This window comes from Schistocerca piceifrons, chromosome 3, assembly GCF_021461385.2.
Source record: "Schistocerca piceifrons isolate TAMUIC-IGC-003096 chromosome 3, iqSchPice1.1, whole genome shotgun sequence".
Taxonomy (NCBI): domain Eukaryota; kingdom Metazoa; phylum Arthropoda; class Insecta; order Orthoptera; family Acrididae; genus Schistocerca; species Schistocerca piceifrons.
Genome location: NC_060140.1, coordinates 742,148,452 through 742,164,643, shown reverse-complemented (window position 1 = coordinate 742,164,643; position 16,192 = coordinate 742,148,452). Strand labels below are relative to the sequence as shown.

Below are 16,192 nucleotides of genomic sequence, written 5' to 3'. Positions count from 1 at the left end.
CACTTACATTTACCTTATCCATATCAGTAACAATGTGATGCTCAGACAGGCATAGTATATCTATTTCATTCTCAGCTTCTAAATCTTCTAAACAAACCAGAAGCTCATCTACTTTATTCTTTAAACTCCCAATATTTTGATGAAATATACTTACATTATTTTTAATTATTCTTTTATGAGAACCTTTCCTTATTCTAACATTTGCAGTACTCTCCTGTCTGAGTTTCTCATTGTGCTTAGGCCTAGTTCCTATACCAGTGGTCACATGGTGTTCAGAGAGGCAGATTATGTCAACTGGGTTGAGTGACTTTAATTCATCAATGCAATTACCTAGGACTGAGATACTACTTGGTGGAGATAAAATTTCTGGTGATTGGTGAAAATTTATAATTGATAGCTGTGATAGGTGATCCAATGTGCTAGAATTGTGCTGTTTAATTTCTTTCCTAAACTGAAGATTTGTTTCAATCCTGACCTCTCGTAGAACTTGACATCTTTCTGTCTTACCTATCCTATTTTTTGTTGTAATATTTCTCTGTATTTAGGATAGGAATTTTTCTGTATTTATTATGTGATTGTAAAATGTGTCAGTATTTGCGATAGCAGAGATATAAAATGTTGTCAGAAGAGAATAATATCGTCAATTTGCAAAGAAATGTTAATAGTCAGCAATACTATTTAAGCACAATGCATTATGTATTCTTTGGTCTTCTCTGTTCAGAAGTCATTGCGGTAGGACACTGTGAAAGAGTTTTTTACGAATGTGTAGACTTCTTTTGTCTCTGTCTGGACTTAGCCGCCATTAGACGATGTGTTACGAATTAATGTGAGTCGTATTGTTGTTTGATCTAAATATATTACAGTTTATCAAAAGTGTGAATTATTTATGTAAATTAGCTTGCCCACGTCATCTATAAAATTTCTTTAAGAATTTTTCAGCATTTTTTTAGCGGTGTTGCTGGGCTGTGCCGCGACCAACAATAGCAGAGGCGGCACATTTAAAAAATTATCAAAGCCGTAAATCGGGAACAGATGCATAAAAATCAATAGTGAATTAAGAAATTGTTCTTCTTTTTCAGTTATCCTGTGGCTGATAAAATTTGAATTAATTATACGTTTGTGCATTCGTAGGCGGATAGTTAATGTTAGTTAACATTGAAATTTAAACAGTTTGGTTCTTTAAAATAACTCAAATGCATAGTGAAGTAGGTTTGATCAGTGATAAATGTCGGCTTGGCAATAATTAAAACATTTTCTGCTAATAGAGGTAATCTTGTGTTCTATGGCTAGTGCCGGGATAAAATTCAGTAAAAATATTTAACAAAAAACCCACTGCATCTGGAAAGTGTATGCCAAGGCCGAAAGATTTAAAGGACTCAATTCTCAACCTAATATTCTTAACCAGTTCATATGAGTTCACGTAAATATTATTTTTTCTTTAAATGTACGTAATTCTTAAGAAAGTAAAAATTTTTATTACCACACGAAAATAAGAGAGTGGTTCTACAACAAAGTTCGCACGAAAGAAAATTAACTTAAAAGCAAAAGATAAAATTTATTATTCTTCTTTAACGAAATTTCAAATCAATTCCATTCATTTCGACGATTTCGTTAAAAATTACAGCGGGAAGACATACGGCCAAACTTCCAGCACTTGAAGTGCCGCATTGGGGGAGGGATATATGGCTTGACATCACAGCGGTAGACCATCACCTTGACCTTCTCAGGTAAGGTGTCACCCTTGAAGGCCAAGATAGAGTCACCAGTGGCAACCTCATTATCCCTCGGACCCCAATGGATGCGCCGCACAAAATGAATACCTCGTCGCTCTTAACTGGCGTGCAGCTCATCATCAGACTGCACAAAAAGGTCCCTGTGGAAGATAATACCGTGGACCATATTTATGCTCTTATGTGGCATGATGGTAACAGAAACATTCCCCAACTTGTTGCAAGTACGTGACTGGGCAGAGGATGCTGTTTTTATCAATACTGACCCAGATAGCATTTTGGAAAAGCCTTCCACTTCCCCAAACTTTTCCTCTAAAAAAAAAAAAAAAAAAAAAAAAAAAAAAAAAAAAAACTGTGGCTTCATCGAAACAAATGAGTCCCCATCAGTACTTTGTTGCATTGTACTGAGACTTGGAACACTTAGAGACTGCTGGTGTTTAATCACCAGCAAGTGATGACGTGGTATGCTTCATTGCGCGTCATCTGCCCTGATGCCCCCCACTCCGACCAGGGGTCCCCCCATGGGCGCCACCGAGCTGCACAAAAGGCCACCTGGCAGGATGGCCACTGCTGGGAGTCCCGATGCCCCAGGGTGACAGGCACCCTGGCATGGGTGGGGAGTTAACGGCGCAGGCATCAGCAGAACAATCCCTGTGTTATCAGGGGGCTACAACCAACAGGGTACATGGCGGCCTCACCACAATGGACTGGCTACCGTGCTGGATATCAGGTGCAAAGAAGTCCACGGTCATCGTCGGCACAAAAAGCGACACTGCATAGTGCTTGGTAGAAAACGCACCCAGGAAGGCGTCCTCACCCAAGAGATGGAGAATGAGCTGGACTGCAGTCCGCCGGCGAGAAAGTGGGCTAAAAATCTCAAGGCACGATGGACACGATGCACCATGTAAGGCGCCGTTTCCCAATTGGCTCACTCTTCAGGAAAATTTTGAAAAATGGAGGTCAAACCACCACAGGGGATCATCACATAAAGGCCGAAACATGTGAGACTTCTTTTTGTCATCTCATGCAATAGGCAGGCATACCTCGGGCCTGTTCTAACCCCCGGACCCACAGGGGAGGTCTGTGAAGGAATAAACATGTACTACTGTAGTGGGTGTTGGTTTTGTACGGAAGTTGGCTACTGTAATGTGTTCACTAGGCTGTTCATACCAGTTTTTCACAATTCCTATTTTCTTATTCATTATTAAACCTACTCTTTCATTACCCTTTTCTGATTTTGTGTTGTTAACCTAGTACTCACAGAACAAAAAATACTTTTCTTCCTGTCCCCGCACTTCATTTATTCCCATTATATTTAACTTTAGCCTATCCATGTTCCTTTATAAACTCTCTAATCTATCCACCTATAAGGGTTATAACATTCCACAGTTTGGCACGCAGAACACCAATTTTGTTTTTCCTTGTAACATCCTCCTGAGTAGGCCTGCCCAGAGAGCCAGATGGGGGACTATTTTACCTCTAGAATATTTTACTTATGAGGGCACAAAAATCATTCAGGCATATAGCAGAGCTGCATGTCCACAGGAAATTGAACAGCTGTAGTTTACCCTTGCACTTAGCAAGGAATTTTAGCTAATGTTACATAGCCAGATCAGTTTATTACCCAGACTGTTGTCCATAAAAGTACTGAAAAGGTTTGTTGCCTCTTTTCAGTAATTGGTCTAGCTTCTTCAACGATAACCCTCCAAGGTGGTTGCATCCACAGTTCCTTGTATCTTTGAGGCGTGCATGCCCCCCACCTCAGCAAGATTCATGGTTTGTGAAGGGATGTACCAAATAGATTCATAAATAAATATTGTGTTGATTTAATTTATTTTTGGGAGGATGGAATACACTGTATAAAATAAAGACATTTTTGCTTATGAGAAGCTTTTATGTGTGCAGCTGAGCATTCCTTAGCCTTTTCCAATCCTCTATTGTACCTCTGGAGAGTTTGGCTGAAGTCTCCTTTTCATGTAAATTACTCTGTAGAGAACCTGGGAGGAGGGAGGAGGTGTTACGAACCTTGATAAATACGATATACTACATTCCACTGAAACATCTGAACATTTGCAGGCACAAGGCAACTTCTGAAGTTGTGAATGATGCAATATCTCACTGTTAGAGGCAAACACTTTATATGTGGAGCTTCCAAACTGCATCAATATGAAGTCACTTTCGCATGGCATAAAAGATAAGAATGAGGAAATAAATTTCTAGAACTACTCTGCAAGCCACGGTGAACTGCATGGCAGAGAGTACGTCACATTGTGCCAGTTATTAGTGTTTGTTCCTGGTCCATTCACGTATGAGTACGAGAAGAGTCAGTGTTTGAATGGCTCTGTGTGTGCGTTGACATAGAGTCATCATTTCAAGCCAATTCTTAAAACTTTGTTAATAGACTTTCTTGGAATAGTTTATGTCTATCTTCAAGAGTCTTGCCAGTTCAGTTTCTTCAGCATCAATATAACACTCTCGCACAGGTCAAACAAACCTGTGACCATTCATGCTGGCCTTGTCTGTATATATTCAACATCCTTTGTTAGTCCTATTTGGTATGGGTACCACACACTTTAGCAATATTCTGGAATGAGCCTCTACTGTCACTCATTTCCTGTAGCACTAAGCCATATGCTTACATTCATGAGTGTCACACATCAAAAACCTCCTCTGTATTGATAGGTAGCAGATGACACAGAAACAAATTCTGAATAGTGATCATGTCTTACAACATAACTGTTAAACTAAAATTATTCAAAACAAAAGAAAATAATAACTTGGAATTAAAATATTTATTATTGGTCAAGAGTTATTTCGGAGTACTGACCTTACCACAGTCTCGACAAATAAATGGTTTTTCACCAGTGTGAGACCGTCGATGTACTACAAGATGGGATGAGTACATGTATGACTTCCCACATTCCTTACACACAAATGGCCTCTCTCCTGTATGAGTACGGCGGTGATGTGACAGGTGCGATGACTGTGCGAAAGTCTTCCCGCACTGTTGGCATGTGAAGGGCCTTTCACCTGTGTGTGTCCTTGTGTGTACTGCTAGGTGAGATGAATAGCAGTACGACTTCCCACATACCTGCAAACACAAACAATTAGAATGGCAGTCAACACAGAAAAACAACATTCATTGTAATTCTGTATTGTCTCTCTCTCTCTCTCTCTCTCTCTCTCTCTCTCTCTCTCTCTCTCTCTCTCTCTCACACACACACACACACACACACACACACACACACAAGTTACCAGCCAATGCCGGATCAACAGAGGGGGGTTCCACGGCTGACACTTCTGCGTGGGGGACAACAAGCGGAGTCCCGCCTCATGATCGACCAAACTACTGATTACACCATTCCAGGCCACTGATCCTGCTCAATATGTCTTAACGTGTCCTTCAACAACAGTCAGCAAATGGAAATGGGATTTAAACCACCAGCAAGTCATCACAGCTGAGTCACCCTATGACACACAGCCTGTGTCAGTCGTCACTGAATCTATGACACTGCCTTCACAGGACCACAAACCAATGACTGATGCCCGACTATCCAACCCGGGCAAAGAGATGTCGTCTTGCTGCCACACTACCACCCCATCCTACGATCATCAGCCGCCATTCACCAGCATACTGTGGTAGCTGGGCCACTGCTACTCCCCACGAGGAATGCTGCATTGGCACACCTGAGGGATGGAGATCAGATGGTTCAAACCATATTTGTTAGTGTTTATTGATAAAGTGATATATAAACATATTGGCTGCCCTCTTTGCCTTCTCCACTACCAACCTCAAATAGAGAAACAGTCGCCCACTCCTATGCTGCAATAAAAATTGTTACAATATTTTGTGTCAGAATACCTGCTGGAACTGTAAATGTTGTCCAATGGGGCATTGAAGTGAAAGATGTGCAGCAGCAGTGGTGGTCTGTGCAAGTTTTTATGTAAGTGACAGAACAAAATGTTTTATTTTGGGCCTGTCTCATTGTGTCTGTCCTTTCCTGTCTATTTTGATTAAACTATACACTTGTGGTGGCAGTGTTGAGCGAAATGGCTGTACATGAGAAAGCAACAACCCAGGAAACAATTCAACATCTACTACATGAGGTAGCTAAGGCTAGAGCTGACGAGGTAGCTAAGGTTAGAGATGACAATGAAGTTTTGTGTAGAGGGAGAAAGAATGGAAGGCCATCTGTTGTGTCTTCACCCATCCTTGATTCTGGTATGGCCTCATTGGTGATACTGGGATCTGGTGAAGGTAGTTTTGTATTTACAGACAGTTTGGACACGGATGTGAAATTAGGGAACTGGAGCTCATTTAAAATTAGTAGGGAATGCCAAGTCATACACTATGTGCAATGAGAAATAGCAAGATGCTCAGTGTTTCGCAGACTTTCAGGAAAGGTTAGTGGACATTTGTAGAAAGAAGAACACCTTGCAGCATTACTGCGAATAATTTAATGATGTATCACAGCAGCAGGGAGAGTCAGTCAGAGTTTTGTGGACCATATTGGGCAAATCTTTGTCAATGCCTATGAATCAATGAGTGATGACTGTGCCAATAAAGCCACTTTGCTGGATGCAGAACAATGTGCACATGATGCTTTTCTGCAGGGCCTGCCATCTGAAATGTTACAGAAAGTATGCATGGAGTTTCCAAGAGACCTGGATGAAGCAGTGACAACTGCAGTAGCTTTGATTCTGTAGAAGACCCAGGGAGAAATGGGTATCCCTTAATGCACTGGTAGACTGTTACAGGTATGGTGCTCCAGGACAAATTCAATTTTTCCATACGAAAGTACAATTTCAAAGGCGGAGCAGCACTCTCTTCAAAAATGTTCAAACGCACATAGATGACCAAATCAGTGCAACACTTGCCTTCTGTGTTAAACGGTCTGTGGGGTGATGTGACCACTGTGCAACGCTCCCAGTAAGTTTTGACTATGGGAGATCCTAGTGCAAAATCAGTAACATACGTTTCTCTATTTAGCTATATAAAGGAAAGGTCTTGTAAGCTGTTTTTGGATACAGGATCACAGGTAATGGTGGCTGGAGGGAGAGACTTCTGAATGTGCACGGAAGTTCTGCTTTTCGTGGGCGTTGGCTACGTCATCATTCTGGGTCTGGGCTTGCTGAATAAACATCACACTAAAGACTATCCACAGCAGTGCACAGCAGACCTGGAAACAGCTGAGCACAAAGGATGAGGAGCCATGGACTACTGCATTGCGGTAAATTACTGGTGGTCACAGTGGAAACAATACACTGAGGACTTCATAAAGAGCTTCATCCATTGCATTCAAAGATTTTTCATAGAGTGTTCGCAAATACAACTGCAAAGGCTGCATGAAGCAGATAAACCTTTTACTAAACATAATCATGAAGCAGATAAACCTTTTACTAAACATAATCAATCATTTTTTGAATGTACTTGGCCATGACTGCCATAACAAACCAAGAATCAGACACAGTGGCTCACGCTTTCATTAACCACTGGCTATTGAAATTCGGCACACCGGAAGCAATAGCAACAGACCAATGCACAAACTTTATGTCTGAATTTTTTAAACAGCTATCTCGACTACTGCACATTAAGAAGTTACAAACTTGCCCTTCAAGTGAACAATAAAACATGAGAGAGGGCATGGGACATTGAGCAAAATACTAAGTTATTATGAGAATAGTAGTCATGATAATTGGGACACCCTGTTACTGCATGTCATTAGTGCATATAATTCAAAAATCCTCAAAACCACATATCTTACACTCTATGAGATCCTTTTTGGTAGAAAAACATCCTCATATTTTGAATTATGTCAACCTATTTCCAGGGGAGGCTGTATCCTATGTTCAGAACGTTACTGAAAGGTTAGGCTAAAAGGAATAAGGTGTCAAGTGAAAAAAGGACACAAAGACTCTTTAATGACAGGAAAACATTCACAATAAGAAAGCAAAATTATCTAAGTATCACACTGGAGAGTGAATTATGATGTATAACCCTCATGTTCTGATGGGTAAAACAGAGAAATTAATCCTGAAATACTAAAGACCCTATCACGTAGTCTAAACGACATCCCCAGTTAATGTTAAATACAACCACAGTTTTCCTTTGAGTAGAAACTGCCCATTTCAAGGTGGGCTGGAAGCTCTGCCTCAATTGCTGGCACTCCTTCTGAAGGGGGAAGGGACTCGAGTAAAGAAAGCATAACAAAAGGGTAGAAAATGACACAGAGTGTACCCGAGATTGTTCCACCACATTCATACATCTTAAGATCATGAGGCGAGTTGAATGTTTGTAATTATTGATCAGTTTGAATTATGCCTATATTTATGATGCGTTATTTCTACAGGAACGGTTCATGGAGGACATTTGCGTATAGGAAATTGGTTATAGAACTGTTAATAGAACATTAGTGTGTCTAATTTAAATAAATTGTTTTGTTTTATATGTAGCTGGTATAGTAGCAGCTAAGCAGACAGAAAGTGGGTTGGTAGCGAGTGAGTATATGTGTGACACGCTTTGGTGTGTAGCCATAAGGGTTGAAGGTTGTTTACAACTGATGTTTTCTTGGTCATTTCAGCCATTTAAGATGAGGGATTTGAGGAAGTACTACTCTCCACCGTTGAGCCACTGGAGTGCTGTGCCAGGTAAGTCACTGTTTGCCCCACGTTTTGCTCTGAGAAGCCCACAACTAAGGTCAAAGAGGTCATTACAAATAAAACTGAATTTTTCCAGAAGATAGGGTCACACTGGCTGAACTCTAAGTACTGAAAATGATAGTAGTCATTGCCACCTGCTGTGACCAAGGACATTTTGGCAGTGCCCAGCACATGAAGCTACAAGGTCAGGGATTGCTAATGAATGGTACACAATGCAACATTTCAGATCTCACTTTCTGGTTATTAACAGAACCGCAACTCTAAACACCAGCTACTCATTAATTCATCTTCCGGACCTACCTTTCAAAATCCTGCCCAAGGAAAACCCGTCTTTCCTAAACAATATGTTAGACGCACTTCTTCTAGCTACCCTGCACCAGATGATAGCAGCACAATATGATCATGTGACAATGGAAGATCTACTCAACCACATCAGGGAACATAAGAACAAATGAAGAGATCAATTCAAAGCTGTAGGGATTACCACATCTGCCATTTGTGTAATTCTGAACATAGTAAGTATTGTGTACTGCCACCTCGGATGTAGAATTGCCCAAATCCTATCCTTACCTTCCTTCAGGCAGCGGATCCACAACAATACAACAGTCATCCCAGTACCAGTGAAGTAGTGACTCAACCATAGTGAACATTAACAAATTGTGAAAGAAAAAAGGGTGTAGAAACTCATTGCTTAAGCACTGTAAGAGGGGAAATACCGTACCTACTGTAAATATAATGAAAAGGAGGACACGGCAAAGTCTTATTCAAGCAACGAATACATGTGAAAGTGTCTGGTTAGTCAGACCAACAAAACCAGAATCCAGAAGACTAGATTAATCCAAGGAGGGAGGAAATGTAACAGCTCAAATACTGAGAGCCAGTACCACAGCCCAGCAACCTAAGTCAGGCCACAGTTGCTTGCCAATGCCCTGCCAGCTCAGCAGCATCAGCAGACACAGCTTCTGTAGTCAGAGCTTTCACGTTAGGAATGTCACACCGACTCCCTTTGCATGACTGATCAACCCCCTGAGTGCGCTACACCAGTCCATCGACTGGTTACAGATATTATGACACGGCCTCGTTAAACATGATCTTCAGCACATGGAAATGGGATTTAAACCACTAGGACCAGCCCCTCAGCAAGTCTTAACAGTTGGGTTGTTCAGCCTGTGACAGTCATCACCTCATCCATGACACTGCCTCCACCAGCATGTGAATCAACAAGTACTATCTTTAGTGTTCAACCCAGGCACAAAGACACTGGCTCACTGCTACACCACAGGAAACGCTTGCGTCGACACACCCATACCCAAGTACTGGGGACCGAGGATCACCACCCATCATCTGTAGTCTGTTTCAGATGTCCTGAACTGCATCTGTTTGTGTTCATTAATAAAGTGTTTAATCAACTGACTGCTGCCTTCTTCACCCGCTACATAGCCAACCTACAGCTGAGAACCATTCACCTACTCCTACCCTGCAGTAAACCGCGTTACAAAATTGTATTGTGGCACTCTCTGTTAATGTATATTAATGTCCTTGAAGACAACACTGTAGTAACCTCAAACTCTTCACAGACAATGTAATTATTTATAATTAAGTGCTGCATGAAAAAAAAACTGAACAACAATTCGGTCAGATCTTGACAGGGTTTCAGAGTAGTGCAGAGACAGGCAACATACTCCAAGTGTCCAGAAATGTGAAATTGTGCACATCACAAAAGAAAACAAAAATGGGTAGTATCCTAATACTACAATATGAACGAGTCAACTGGAATCCATCAGCTCACATGTAGACTTGGTGTTACAATTTGTTGGGATATGAAATCTAAAGATCGTTTGGGACTCAGCAGTACATGAAGTACGTAGAAGACTTTGCTTCACTGGTAACATATTGGGAGAATATAATCGGTCTACAATGGAGACTACTTACAAAACACTTATCTACCCATCACAGAATATTGTTGAAATGTGAGAGACATGTAACAAATAGGTCAAACGAGGGATATTGAATTTACACAAGGAAGAGCAGTGCAAATGGTCAAAGGTTTGTTTGATCCAAGGAGATGCTGAAAAACTGAAATGGTAAGCACTTCAAACTATTTCACAAAGTCCTATTTATGAAGTTTCAAGAACCAGTTTTAAATGACGAATCTATAAATTTACTACAGGACCCTATATTTCACTCTCATACAGATCATGAAAACAATGTTAGACTAGTTACAGTGCATGAGGTTGTGCTTTTAAGTGATCATTCTTCCTGTGCTTCATACATGGATGAAAGAACTGGTACAATGGGAAATCCCTTTCTGTACATTTCACAGTTGTCTGCAGAGTATAGATGTAGTTTTTTTTTATTTTTTTGCTACATCATAACTGTTTACCACAAGGAAGGTTAATTCTTCCTATTTTCTAGGACTACTACACGAAGACACATGGCGGTAAGTGGGCGGACAGAGTTTGGAGATACAACACCCAGTCAAATTGTATTTAGCATCCTTCAATAAGCAAAGAAATAAATTTCATATGTGTTAATAGCAGTTGTATACACAGAAATGTACAAAGAAACCTTGTAATACTGTAAGAAAAATGTACAAACAAAATGCTTTTGTCATAAGAGGTTGTGATTTATATCCAACAAAATTAAGTAAACTTGCCCTTATTTGGCATACTAAACCTCTATCAGAAATGTTAGGGAGGAACTCTGACATAAAAAACTTTGGTGAACACTCCATATCAGCAACTAGCAATAAAATGACACTAATTTGCACAAAGGCTAGTACCTTGTCAGCAATGTCAAAATTTACTGTACACACTATAATCAAATTTTGGACAGGTCACTGTCAGCAGTTACAGTGCATCCCGCCGACACACAATCTGAATGCAGCTGGGTTGGAAGTGGAATTCCAATCCATGAACACAGCTGTGAATTTGTGTACTCTGTGTGTATTTTGAATTGAAAGGCTAGTTTTAGATGCTTGGTGGACAGAAATGCCACTCCACTTAACATTCATAAACCTATTGTGCTGAGAATTAGAATAGAATGGAAAGGAAAGGAAAGAAAAGAAGATGTGAATGATGAAGCAACATGAAGTCACGCTTCCCCTGAACCACCAGACAAGGAAAGAAGTTTTGCTGGATGGATAACTACGAAGAACATATTCCAGCAAGATGTAATCTTGCAACGTGTGTGGTCATTATCAAGGTAAGTAATAACCCACTTTTAATAAAGACAATTTACTGGGAGCAAGATGTCTCTTTGAAATTATCTTCACAAGCTTGTTTTTGGCATTAAAACTTTTGTCCTTAATGTTTATCATCAACAGAAATGACATAGTAGCTCAGAAATGCCAGTTATCTACTGTGAGGAGCATTTCATTTGAAAATATCATGTGGCTTGCCGAGTTGTGGGTTACTGAATGACACATGTTGACAAAAGACTGCACAGATTACACGACCAAAGAAACAACTAAAACATCAGGCAAATGTAGTAGAATACTTGGGCTTCATGTTGGTTTCGCTTCTGACTGTGTTCGAAACTGCTTATTGCTGTGTTTTTCCAAAGTGACTCTCATGGTGTAATGAATGCCAAAATTTCCATGAAAGAGGCTCTACTTTTCTGCTCCAAAATATTCCTCAGAATTCAACAACAGCAATGGACATGTGTCACACCATTCCATTATGTATCAAGTTCCAACAATGCAGCGGTGGAAAGCAGATATTTTATTTTTGATATAGAAAAGTGTTGCATCAGAGGACTCTGAACCTAGCACAAATACAGCAGAGTTAAGAGAACTTGTAAAGATGTCTCAGCCAAAAATCCCACACTTCCAGCTCGACAAAATGAATGAAGTGCATAGCAGAATTAGGCTTCCTGTATACCCTTTCTTTCATGCACTGTCAAATCTGACTTATTTCAAATCAGCCCAAGTGAAAAGTAATGTAACATTGTTTCTCTGATAGCTGGGTAACAACAAAGCACCTATTGCAGTAGGCAAGTGGTAGGTGCATTCTGGCAGCAATGTTCCCATTCAATCATTATCCACAGAACTGCCAAAATTGCAAGTTTTTTAACCTCACTATAGTGTCCCTTTGAACTATGACTATGAGAGGGTGTACAGCATTTCACCTATTCCATTGATGTGTGTCATTTTCTCCCACAGAAGATTTTTGTGTGTATGGAATTAGCTCAGATGCACCCAAGGAAATGAAGTACAACTAAGAACAACCAAAACTGAATCCGAAAGTGACTGCGCAACAACAACAAATACTGCATATTATCACAATGTTGTCTCTTACAGTTTTCATATGTACTTATTTGAACATCTGAAACAGACTCTACTCAGCACTTCAAAAATGAGAATGGAAAGTACATGAAAAATATTAAGCTCAAACAATGGAAACTCTTGGGCTGGAATATTAACAGTGTATGGGAAAGATAAATTGCAACTTGCCATAAAGGTGACACATTGAGTTGCAGACAGACACAGATAAAAGACACTTACACATTAACTTTCAGCCGCAGCCTTCACCAGAAAAGCACGCACACACACACACACACACACACACACACACACACACACACACACAAAAGCAAGCAAGCAGGCACACCTTACACAACGCGTGACCACCACCTCCAACAGCTCGGGCTGGAACGCAACTGTCACATAGAACTGAAGCAGTAATCAGGTGGTGGTGGTGGTGGAGGTGGTGGTGAGGGGATAGCAGTGTATGGGCCATGTGGGAGAGAAGAGCACTGTGCAGGTACTAGACTTCCAAAAGGTGCAGTGTTGTGAGGCTGTTGGGGAAGGATGGAGGGAGGGGAAACTGAGTGAGAAAGTAGAGGAGCAGGAAAAGATGGGGGGGGGGGGGGTGGTGAATTGGCAGCACACAAAGTGTGTGGGAGGTGAGAATAGGAGGTGACAGCACACAGGGGGTGGAAACTGTTGGGTGGAGCACGTGTGGGCAGTATGTTACTGTACGTTGATGTTACCTTAGGTGGAAGCCGGAATAATTTCAGTAACATGCTGTCCCCACACCCTCCATCCAACAATTTCCACCCTCTCCTTCCTATCACCTCCTCACTATTCTTGTCTCCCATCCTCTGCCAAAGCCCCTGCCCATCTTTTCCAGCTTCTCTCTGTTTTCACTCTATTTCCCCTCCTCCTTTGCATCCTCACCCCACAGCCTCCCAATGCTGCACATTCTTCTCTCCCTCCACCCATACACTTCTATTACTCACCCTTCCTCTCCAAATTGCTGCTTCCACTCTACATGACGGTTTCATTCCAGTCCGAGCTACTGGAGATGGTAGTCATGGATGAGAGAAATGTGCTTTGCTCGTTTGTATCAATGTGTGTGTGTGTGTGTGTGTGTGTGTGTGTGTTTTCTGTTTTTGATAAAGGCTGTGGCTGAAAGCTAATGCGTAAAGGTCTTCTAGTTGTGCCTGTGTGCAGGTCAATGTGTCATCTTTCACTAAGCAGCAATCTATCTTTTCCTACAATGTAAATATTAAGCTCAAACATATCAAACATTCATGTTTAAAAATACAGTATTGTTATCATACCACAGTCAAAACTTGTGGACATTGTTGGCAAAATGTTTCATGCAGCCTCCAGATTCATGGTAATCCTTTCTACTGCAAATATGCCTCCAAGTTAATTTGTGACTATCAGTATCCAGATTCACATGGTAGAGGTGTGGGCCAGCAGTTGCAGGAAGTGTTGGGGATTGAGTACCAGGTCATCAGCATTGTGAAGCCTAGTGCAGAGTTGGCTCAAATGACTGACAGCAAAGGGGAATTATGTAGGAATTTTACAAAGGAGGATCGGTTAGTGACAGTGGGTGGAGCAGGAAACAATCTCAATAGGGACGGGGAATATGATGTCAGTGGTGACCTGGTAAAGATACCTATTCAAACTGGTGGTGCTAATGTGCATTTCCTACAACTGCTTCAGCGTCATGATCAGCCTCATCTTAATGCGGCTTTTAGGCACTGATGGCGGAGGGCATGGGTCACATTTTCGTGGTGCCAGTTGGGTGTATCAGTAGATCAGTTTTCACCAGGCATGGCCTGCATCTCAATAGGTATGGGAAGGGGAGGCTGGCGAAGTTTATAGGTTACAGTGTAGTGGGTGGTAGTGGAATCACTTGTGGAAAAATTCCTGTAGTAGTTGGTGTTAGAGGTGCACTTCTTTTAGACTGAAGTCAGCTGATAGGTATACCTGCTTAATGGAAGTCCCTCGAGAAGGGCTCACCTTCAGAGGATGTCATGTTTCCTAGTAGAGAAGGAATTACCATAATTCATAAAAATATTAGATGTATTAGAGATAAAGTTAGTGAACCGCTTATAGATGTTGACTCTGAAATTATTGGTATATCGGAGCACCACTTAAGTAATTTGACAGTTCAGAGGCTTCCATTACCAGGATACAGATTAGTTGGCTGTTTTTCCAAGGAGTTCTTTGCGGGGTGGGGGTGTGGCTACCTACGTAAAAAACATTTGGGTCCATAGATGTATTACGACACTGCATTGAACAGATATTTGAATGTTGTGCAGGGGCAGTTGAAAGTAGTGAAACTAAACTTCTAATTGTTGCTGTTTCTAGGTCCCCTAACTCAGAATTCAGAGCATTTCTGCTCAAGCTAGAGAGGGTTCTTGATTCACTTTGTAAGAAGCACCAAAAAGTAGTTCTATATGTTGACTTCAATATTAATTTTGTACATGATTGTGCAAGAAAAAGGATGTTGGTAGATCTCCTAAATTCATATGATCTGATGCAAACTGTGTTTTTTTCCAACTAGGGTGCAGGGGAACAGTAGCATAGCCATAGAAAATATTTTTATTCATTCTTCACTACTACACGGGCATTCTGTTAGTAAAAGACCATGATGCACAAATTTTAACACTAAAAGGCTTTTGTGCTCAAACAAAAGTCACATATAATTAAAAACTATGTAGGAAAGCTAAACCAACAGCAACAGTGAATTTTTTAAACCTCGTTAAGGAACAATAGTGGTAGAACGTTTATAGCGCAGATAACAAAGATGATAAATATAATGCTTTCCATAACACATTTCTCATGCTCTTTGAGAGTTGCTTTCTATTAGAATGTTCTAAACAGGGTACTAGCAGTAACAGGCAGCCCGGGTAGATGATTAGTGGGATAAGGATGTCATGTAGAACAAGGTGGGAATTATATCAAAATGCTAGAAATAGTCACAACCAAGCTACAATAGCCCATTACAAACAGTAATGTAAGGTGCTTCAAAATCTTATTAGGAAGGCAAAGAGTATGTGGTATGCAAATAGAATAGCTAATTCACAGGATAAAATTATAACCATATGGTCAATTGTGAAGGAAGTGTCTGGTCAGCAGCACAAGGTCAACAATATGAAGTCAGTTCGTAGTAAAAATATTTCTGTTACTGATATATCACATATATGTACACTTATTTAACAATCGTTTTCTGAGCATTGCTGGTGGATTAAATAAAAATTTAGTTCCTACATAAATCATATAACTTTCTCGGAAAATGCCTTTCTGAGATTGATGTCTGAAATACTCCTCTGTGATACAGACGGGGAGATTGAGTCAACAATTTAATCACTGAAGATTAAGGACTCTCATGGTTATGATGGAGTCCCTAGCAGAATATTAAAGTACTGTGTTGCAAGTGTTACCCCTGTATTTAGCCATATTTGTAATTTTTCCTTTAGGAATGGTCAGTTTCCTGAACACTTAAAGTACTCAGTAGGGATAATGTAGACAATTTTAGACCTATTTCAATGCCATCAGAGTT

At 40.6% G+C, this 16,192-nt stretch overlaps 1 protein-coding gene across 1 annotated transcript in view; it reads right to left on the bottom strand.

The window, feature by feature from the left end:
• Nucleotides 1-16,192, bottom strand: part of LOC124789812 (zinc finger protein 239-like) — a 106,833-nt gene that overhangs the window by 80,451 nt on the left and 10,190 nt on the right. Inside the window, exon 3 of the mRNA XM_047257293.1 lies at nt 4,558-4,821. Coding sequence (XP_047113249.1) covers nt 4,558-4,821 — 264 coding nt within the window. The remainder of the gene's footprint in view (nt 1-4,557; nt 4,822-16,192) is intronic.